Here is a 9,492-nt window from a genome sequence, read left to right as displayed (position 1 = left end):
CTAAAAACTCAGGTCAGTTTTAACGAACTGCTCAACCTACTGTCCTAGCTGTTATTCAGACACCTCTCACCCTACCCTGGCCTTTGGCGCCGGAGCCCGCAGTCAGTATTTGTTGACTCGGCCTGGGCAGAATCGGGAATTGAACGGCCGCTCGCCGGCATAATAATGGCGGCATTATTCAGTGGCGGGATCGGACGGGTCGTCCTGTCGCCTCATCGCCGGCTAATGGGGGGAACGAGGTCGGCACCGCCCCTCCGACCGGCCGGGGTGGCTTTTTAGCGCTCCCGCCAGCCGCGCCGCGTGGCTTGCTGTAAATTATTCTGCGATGAGAAGCCACAATATATGTGCCTTAACGACAAAAATTGAATAGGCTTCGCAGGTCCGTAAACAGGTTTTCTGGGTCAAGACGTATAACTTTTCTCCCTAAACCGTACCCACATAACTGTGTCACAAAAGAAATAATTCATATAAAATGCCGTAAAGCGACTCGCACAATCATGCTGGAACAAAGCCATTTCGCTCTTCAGAAACCTCACAATGTTTGCTGGGAGCTCAATTAGACGAGGACGCAAGTTGCCTGTTTCTGAGCTCCAGCATCGGTAGGGATTCTGTTTGGCAGCGCCCCTTCAGATCGGTATACTCGTACGGTCGCAGTGCAGCGCTCTTCAAGGCAGCTGCGTGGGCGGACCAAGTCTCGTTGTGTTGTCGTTTGAAGGTCAGGCTGCTGAGATTCGATGGCAGCTGCTCGGATAGGGTTAGTTCTATTTTCATCGGTTACTGGCGATGCGATTGATAGCTCGGTATTCGGTTAGTGACCACAGTGTTCGGTCACTGTGTGCGGTCACTGACGGGTTTGTTTGGTCACTGTGTTTGGTTACTGTGTTCACTGTGTTCTGCCACTAACGGGTGTGTTCGGTCGTTGTGTTCTGTCACTGACGGGGTGTGTGTTCGGGTCACTAACAGGTGTGTTCGGTCACAGTGTTCGGTCACTGTGTTCCGTCACGATGGATGTGTTTGGTCACTGGCACTGTGTTCGGCCACTGACGGCTGTATTCAGTGACCGTGGTCGGTCACTGTATTGGGTCACTACCGGCTATGCACTGTCACTGTGTTCGATCACTGACGGGTGTGTGTTCGCGTGCAGCGGCCCGCGGTGCACCGGTGTGCTAGAGGTACACGGAGACGGGCCCGTCTCCTCTGAGGACGCCGCCCGTCGTCACTGCAGTCCCGCCTTCCGAACCGTGCGCGACTCGCTGGGCAGGTACAGTCACAACATAGTCACAACATAGAGTCACAATCACAGCACGGAGTCGAAACACGGAGTCACAGCATACAGCCACAACATAGAGCCACAACGTAGAGTCGAAACACGGAGTCACAGCATAGAGCCACAACATAGAGCCACAACATAGAGTCGAAACACGGAGTCACAGCATAGAGCCACAACATAGAGCCACAACATAGAGTCGAAACATAGAGTCGAAACACGGAGTCACAGCACAGAGTTGCAGCAGTGATCCACAACACAGTCACTAGTTACACCATTTACAGCATGCAGTTACAACATGGAAGTACAACATATAGAGCCACACCATAGAGAAGACACATGATGAAGTCACATCATAGTCACAACACAGCGTCACAACATCCAATCACAACACAGAGTACCAATGAAGAGACACAAAATGGAGTCACAGCGGCACACTCACAACATAGCCACAACATAGAGTCACAGCATAGAATCACGTTTGCAATTTTGGCGTCTGTTTTTGCTTATTACCTATATAATCACCAAAATTAACTAGAAAATTATGCAGCCTGTACCTAAGATATGTGTCACTGGATTGTCAAATTATTGATACGGTAATTACCGAACTCATCCCTTTATTTTTGTGTCACTCATTTATTTTCAATAACAATTTAATTTGTTCCTGAAAAATTAACCAATTTTACAATTCCAAGACTGATGCTCAATAGCCTACCGATCCTTAGCTGCTATCAGCTCAGCCGGTTTTTACGATGCTGAGTTTAAGTCCCGTAACCTGTTTGATAAACCATCGGACAAAATGATTTTTTCAGACGATTTTCTTCAGGACTGATAACCTAAGCATCTTTTGCTGTCAGAGCTTCAGTGGCACAGAAGATCTGGTCATCATCAAACAAGATGCTGATCGTATTTCGCCCCAGGGCGGCGCCCAACAGCGGAGATTTCGTGGAGGGAGCTTACCTGTTCCATAATGGTGGGTAGACTCGAGCCCAGGGGTAAACGCAGTGAATGAGCGTTTCGTGTTTTCACCGAAAAGTTAAAATGTCTGTGAGTGTGCAGCTGTAACATTTTTTTTTTTTTGTAAAATGCAATGGGACGCATTATAGACTACTCCATATCAGCAATACAGTAGTATACGGACGCACACTTCCTTGGTAAAGCGATGCAGTTGCTTTTATACGACGATAAACTCGTAAGAGTGGCTCACATCTGACGCCGAGCTGAGAAATGTAGGTATGTAAATTTCTGGATAATCGCTGACCTGATCCTCCCCGACCCCCAGCGGACAGCGAAGGCCACCTGACCTCTCAGCAGCTGTGTCACGCCCAGACGGACGCCGAGGTCAGCGCCAGGTCAGGTCAGGTCACCATGCCGGAGGGTGTGCCTCTGCTCTGGGACCTGGAGGGCCCGCTCTCCTGCCGGCACACGTTCAGAGTACGAGGCCGAACGCTGGCAGTTCAGGTGAGCACACGTGACGTACATACCTAACGGGGACTGCGAACAGAGTATACGCTCGTTGAGCGTTGGCGAGAACACGTACCATTGATAACACTTTTGAGTTATATCGGAGCCAGGAGATAATAGTGTGTTTATCTGTTTAGAATAGCGTTCACAAAAGATGTGTTTTCATTTTCGCGAACGAATGATGCTGGCTGATCTTACCTGAACCTGACCTGACCCTGTCACGACCCTGACCTGACCCTGACCTGACCCTGACCTAACCTTAGCACTGACTTGACCCTGATCTGACCCTGATCTGACCTGACCTGACCTGACCCTGACCTGACCCGCGGCCAGGTCAGCTCTCCGGACGGATCGCCGGCGCGACTGACCAGCCACCACTGTGTGACCCGGTGTTCGGGTCACCGGTGCCGCTGCCTGGTTGACCTCGTTCGTCTCCGTGACGTCGACCACCTCCAGTTTCTGACGACAGATGGCAGACCGATCGCCTGTCTCTGCGGTAACTTTACGGTGAGTATTGATCCACGATTTGTTGGCTTTTTAGGCATTCCTCTGTGCTACGTTGTTTTTTAATCACATGCTCAATTGCCTATGCTTCTTAGGTCGAAATAAACCCGTGCCCGCTAATGGGTATTTGAACACCTTGCGGTGTTTTCCGAATTCCGGAGGCAACAATCTCACATACCTGTGATGCATTGGCACCTATTACTTTAATTCACTTTATAGTAATGCACAGGCTTTTTAGAGGCGGGAGCATTGGAAAGGTTTCTGCTGTTATGTGTCGGCGAATGCATCAGGCAGGTTTGCTCGGCAAAACGCAAAGCAAACACGCAGCACCATCGGGTCGACATATCAGCACTCCGGGACAAAAAGGCAGATGCGGAACGCATCCGGTCTTGCGAAAAACTAACCTAGTACCTTCATACCAGCATCTCAATGTTTGAAAATATGGTTTTTCTACTTAGGCATGCATGTCTACAGTTATATCAAATTTCATTTAAAATATATCCCTTCTTATAGTCATATCCAGTCACGATTAAAACACTTGAATTGTGCGTTAGTGAGGTCTCACAGGGCTTATTAACGCGCCCATGCAGTCTGTCTGTCTGTCTTACCTTTCTTCGGCACTACTCAAGGTTCCGCTCTGTCTGTCTGTCTGTCTGTCTGTCTGTCTGTCTGCATCCCCTCCCCCGGCATTACTAACGGGTCCGGTCCGGTGTGTCTGTTTACCCCCCCCCCCCCCCTCCATCCCCCCAGGCGGCGCTGCCCCTCGCGCTCAGCACCAACGTGAACATCGTGGCATCATACAACATGGCGCACTTTATGTGGGCCGCCGTCGGGCCCAATTTCACACTGCACTATCAGTTCGAGGAGCCCGGGTGTCCGCGCCTTGCCGCCGAGACCGGCATAGGTAAGAGAGGGGGGATAGCATCCAAGGGGTGGATGAGCGGAGGAGGGGGGAGGGGGTACGCCTGGCGGTGGGCGAGAGGGTGTTAATAACATCCTGGCATTAGTCAAAGTGAGAAAGTGGTAAATAGTAGGCTCCAGAGGACTTTATTGCTGTGCAGGAAAGCCTTCACTTATTGCGCTGCATTGCTATTTTGGTTATGGTGACTACCTACTCCATCCGTCAAAAGTCGCATGTTGTATTACAATGTGCTTTTATTTGTAATTTGCAATTGATCCACTGCGTTGCACTGCTACATTTAACCACGTGCACATACTGTTGAAATAAGCATAGAAATAAGTGAGTTACCTTTTGGAATCAAAACAATTTAGTTTTTAAATTTAGCGCCGCCGTTCAAATTGATGACAAAACCTGTAAATGTATAGCCCTCAGCCCTGATACAAGAATAGCCAGAACGCATTGCGTATGTGTTACTATACCGGGTGGCCCAGAAAAAACGCTCCAAACTTTGGAGGCCTATATATCAAATCCGAGTGCAAATAACGCGCCAAAATTTTCATCAAGTTTGCGTCATTTCTTTGCGCATTGGTATGCGAAATTATAACACTTTACTATCAATTTAAAGCTGGCAATCTTGAGTTAAATTAAGCAAGACGTTTTTGCTTTTTTTGCCGATGTCAAACGATAGTGATGATTGGGTTAGACGTCCCATGTTATAAAAAAGAATAAAAATAGAGCACGTGAATGAAACCAACACGTATGTTCTTATTTTAAATATTTTTGTCTCACTTGTGTGCCAAATATTCAAATACTGAGCCAAAATGGTGCTCATGGATGCCTTACACCAAATCATGTTTCGAGCAGGAGTGGCACGGTGCATGGATTACTGCTGATTACCCTCCTTTCAGTAGATCAAACAATAAAACGACCGGATAAGGAAAACAAACTAAAGCAGACTGGTTCCTATGCCGGAAAACCACAGAAAAGTTTATGAAAAAACAACATCGCCAGCAGATGACAAAAAAACTGGTTGAAAAGCTACCTTTTCTCAGGAATGTCAGCCAGGAAAGCATTTGAGCCACAAGATGGTTAGAAAACTGGAAACTTCTTCCGATGCCGCTGTCACAGAGCCATCGTCGTTGCCTGAGCGAATGTGTCATCCTGAGACCCGAACCATCAATGAGACTAGCTGCCAGTAGAAGTCATGGCTCTAGGCTGCGGTGCTGCGGGGTGAAAGTGACCCGTTCACTCACATTATTTAGTAAACATCGGAGCAAAAAAGTAATTTTTACATGGCATGCTTGAAACACGAACCGTTTAAAAAGTAATTTACCGAACACCATGAAAATCACACCATTTACTCAAAATGTGTGCCGCATTGACTATTCGAAGTTTCAATGTTGTATTTTTATCACTTTCTGAGAAATATTCCGACCCCCCCCTCGCATGTGAAGGGGGGGGGGTCGGATGGACCCCCCCATGGTTTTTCGCGAATAACTCGCGTAAAAAGCGGCTGATCGCGACGAAACTTTCAGTACCCTCGCATTGATCAATTTTACACCTACCCTGAAAATTTCATGACCCTGACCTAAATGACCTTTGACCTGTGACCTCTTTTCCGAGACCATGTTTGGCCGGAATCGCGATTTCGCGTATGTCGGCTCGCACTAGCCGCGTGTTTGCAAGCTTTTCGTGGTTTCAAACGTTCAAACATGTGATTTGATGTTACTCCCGTGTGTGTCAAGGTCACCTGAAGGTCAGGTCAGGTCATTGACCTTTGGTGACCTCGGGTGACCTCGGGTCACTTTTTCGAGTTTTACATGTTTCTAGGCTAGTTTTTGGAGCTGAATTCGAATTTAGCAACCATTTGAACATTTACGAAGTAGTTTTGGTGACTTCGTAACATGTTACGAAGCTGTCAGAGGCAGTTGACACGTACTACGAGTACCCGTCACGACGCCTACTGGTTGACCTGACCTGACCTGACCCGACCTGGTCTAAATGCTTCAAGACATCATCTGTGATCAAAACTAACACGATATTCGTGATCAGCACCCCGAAAAACCCCTTAGCAGCCACACTTTACGACTTTCTAACAGGTCCCGATTTTCCCGACTTTGGGTCATTGACCTGACCTGGAAGGTCAACCAATGACCTAGGACCTTAAAATTGGGTATCATCGGCTTCCTCTCGTCACGGGCAACACGCTCGTTTTTTCCGCGAAGCTCTAGCTCGATCAGGGGCCAAACGGCAAGGGGGGGTCCAACCGACCCCCCCCCCCTACACATTAGAAGCTGGCAAACGCCGCACACATGCGAGGGTTAAAGTTGGGAACGTTTTTTTCTGGGCCACCCGGTATATGTATTTGTGTTACTATATATATTTATATATTTTGTGCTATATACACAAAATTAAAAGTTGTGTAATGGACATTAACCTCCCCCTAGTTCTTCATCGTTCCCGATCACTCCGAATAGAGTGGCACTCGCTAGCGCTTTTTTAGCCGCCTTCGGCTCAATCTGCTAATGTGTGCCATACTGAGAATGTATCATTGAAACATCATCTGGCAGCTAAAATCACCGATCGCAGTGGATCGGCCTGACGACATTTGGGAAAATGGCACCGTTCAGCGCGGCCACAGAGTCGATCTCTGTCAGAATGATACGGAGTGTCGGCAGTTTAGCCGCAGATTGATATCACCGACTCGGTTCGTAAACCCCGACCGGGAGATTCAGTGACCCGCGCAAACGGTTTGGCCTCATAAAATAAATGGCCGCATTGAGCCTTATGAGGTCAATGGCAACCTTTTACTCGGGACATTTTCTTTTATGTGTTTGGTATGCCTTTGACAGGGAGCTTTGACAATTATTTAATTCAAGTCAGGATGATTCTTAGTCCTTACGATGAACATAACATCGGTCCGCAAATGCGATAGAATGAGTTTGGAATGCGATGGAATGCGATGGATGAGCTTGATGGAAAGGATAAGGTGTGTAACGTACCCCCGTTCATGTGTTTCTCATCAATCTCACTTCTCAGTAGTGACCAGCGCCGCTGCCGCAAAGTTTGTACGAGTAGGTGATTTATAATACCGGTGGGCATTATGCAGTTTATGAGGGCTGCTGTCAGCTGTGAGCTTCAACGACGTAAAAAATTATTACCAATTCTTCAAATTTCGATATGCAATTGACAATGGACAATGGACATGCACATTACGGTCCGTGTCCGAAAAAAGTACCCATGAAGCACATGGTGCCTTTCAGAAGTTCGACTAATACCTATATTGTCTCCAGCATGCATGTAGTGCTCTTCTGCAGATAAAAATCTGAAAACGACATTACCTAAAACGTTTTTCAAACATTTTCCGCCGCCCATCTGCAGACAGCCCGCGCCCCGCACTGTTCCAGGCACTCTGACGCTGCCTTCACCGTCGTCCCTGTCCTCTGCGCCGACGGCTGAGCTCGGCTTCAGCTTCTTCACGTGCCTGTGGACGCTGCCTGCCGTGGACGGAGTCGGCAGGACGCTGACCCTGCAGACGACAGGTGTGTCCATGCAGCGAACACGTCGGACAGTCCTGGTATCAGGCTCTTTGATAACTGTGACCGTGATTGAATCCTCAAAGCAGTAAATTTCCGATAGATTCCACTGATCCATATGCTTCATTCAGCCTATGCCAAGCCTATGCTGCCTTCAAAAGCTTCAATATATTGTGCGACCATCTGACGATATCCGCCCTGGCGTGACGTCACTTGGCTCTGACGTCACAGGTGCGGCCGGCGGCGGAGCACGCTGCAGTCAGCTGAACGTCAGTGTGACGTCACTGGCTCGTGATGTTCACGGCCTGGATGAGCTGGTGGATGTGTTCTGCGTGGGTCAGGGCCTCCGGCAGGTGGTGCTACGGCCCGGGGTCAACCACACACTCAGGTGCGAGAGGAGGCCTGGGCCGGGGGTTTAGAAGTACGGCTTGGACAGGGACCGGATCAAAGGACCCGACAGTTCGGGTCTGAAAACAGGGGTCAGGCGGTCCGCGGTCGATTACCAGGGCAGGGTTCAGGTGGTATGGAATACATGGGAAAATCAAGGTCCAGGGGCAGGGAAACACTGCATAAGAAGTCAGAGTTGAGACCTCGGGAGTGGGCCTGGGACCAGCAGCTCACTGTTGATTGGTTGATTTGCAATGAACCGCTAGCTCATGTCTCGTTTTTTATCTCATGTGCAATAGTTTGTTTTCGTCATTGTAAGGCTGGGCTATGCTCAGAACAAATTTGACATATATGCATCATATGGTGTTGGTATAAAAATTGTGGTTTTTGAGGGAAATGGGCTTCCCAGCGAGCTATTTTCCGCTGAGCCGATATCACTTTCCTCCATTCGCTTCGGCGACTACCGCCCGAGGGAGCGGGGACTCCAATTTCCGGACCATGCCCAACTTCTCCGTGGACAAGGCCGCCCCTCCCCCTCGGTGTGTTTTCCGTATCCGACACACTGAACTAACCGACCGTGTTGATTGCAGGCTAACAAAACTGGGACCAGCAGCTGCCACCTACCAGCTGCAGTGGAAACTAGAGGTTCGACGGTCAGCCGCAGTGGCGCTCCTGTCGCCGCCACTGACTCGACTGGTGTGGTGGCTGCCTTTGCTACTAAATACTGCGATCACGTGACAGCGGACCGACTAGGGGTCTCGTTTTGTAATGTTGTACTCTGTCCAAACATGTGTTCAGGGCCAATGTTAAATCGTGAAAATAAATATTCTACATTTGAGGAATATTTTGATGCTTATGAGAAGATGGAAGAGATAGCGCAGGCTTCTCCTCCATGCCGCAGCCCCCCTCCGGGCTGGACAGGCAACTTTAACCCTCGCCGGACCTATTGGTTTTCTACATACGCGCCGGCCGAGGGGGGGGGGGGCGGGTACGACCCCCCCTCGCTGTTTCGCCCCTGGTGGAGCTAGCGCGTCGCGGAAAAAACGAGCGTGTGCGCCGTTACGAGACGCAGAGATTGGTACCCGATTTTAAGGTCCTAGGTCAACCGGTGACCTCTGAGGTCAGGTCAAGTGCCCCAAGGTACGGTTCAGTTTTTGGTGAATAACTTCGCAAAAAACGGCCGCAGAGCGCCGATTTTGGCAGCATCGTGTTCGTCTCGCTCAGGCGCGTCGAATGATATACTTTTTGTCCGGGTCAGGTCAACTTGGGGTGTTGACCTCAGGTCAAGGTCAGGTCAGCACCCCCAGGTCACGAAGTTGGTCGAAAGGGGTCATGTCGCATATCATTCGATTCGGCAGGTCTTCCTGAGTCCATTGGTGGCTTTCCCGACTCGCTAGCTCAATTTGATCAAGAGTTATTGACGAAAAACTAAT

The 9,492-nt window shown here is 49.2% G+C and overlaps 1 protein-coding gene across 1 annotated transcript in view; it reads left to right on the top strand.

Annotated features, from left to right (window-relative positions):
- The window catches only part of LOC122386404, a gene marked incomplete at its 5' end in the record, with an annotated part of 18,644 nt that extends 9,743 nt beyond the window's left edge, over nucleotides 1-8,901 (top strand). The window contains 8 exons of the mRNA XM_043375574.1: nucleotides 1,145-1,261; nucleotides 2,125-2,240; nucleotides 2,550-2,728; nucleotides 3,065-3,238; nucleotides 3,986-4,139; nucleotides 7,544-7,678; nucleotides 7,904-8,060; nucleotides 8,650-8,901. Of these exons, the coding sequence (XP_043231509.1) occupies nucleotides 1,145-1,261; nucleotides 2,125-2,240; nucleotides 2,550-2,728; nucleotides 3,065-3,238; nucleotides 3,986-4,139; nucleotides 7,544-7,678; nucleotides 7,904-8,060; nucleotides 8,650-8,797 (1,180 nt within the window). The remainder of the gene's footprint in view (nucleotides 1-1,144; nucleotides 1,262-2,124; nucleotides 2,241-2,549; nucleotides 2,729-3,064; nucleotides 3,239-3,985; nucleotides 4,140-7,543; nucleotides 7,679-7,903; nucleotides 8,061-8,649) is intronic.
- Nucleotides 8,902-9,492: the final 591 nt, after the last annotated feature.

Source organism: Amphibalanus amphitrite, unplaced genomic scaffold, assembly GCF_019059575.1.
Source record: "Amphibalanus amphitrite isolate SeventyFive unplaced genomic scaffold, NRLGWU_Aamphi_draft 000250F_arrow, whole genome shotgun sequence".
Lineage (NCBI taxonomy): Eukaryota > Metazoa > Arthropoda > Thecostraca > Balanomorpha > Balanidae > Amphibalanus > Amphibalanus amphitrite.
Note: the sequence above shows the minus strand (reverse complement) of the source record. Positions and strands in the feature narration are given on the sequence as shown.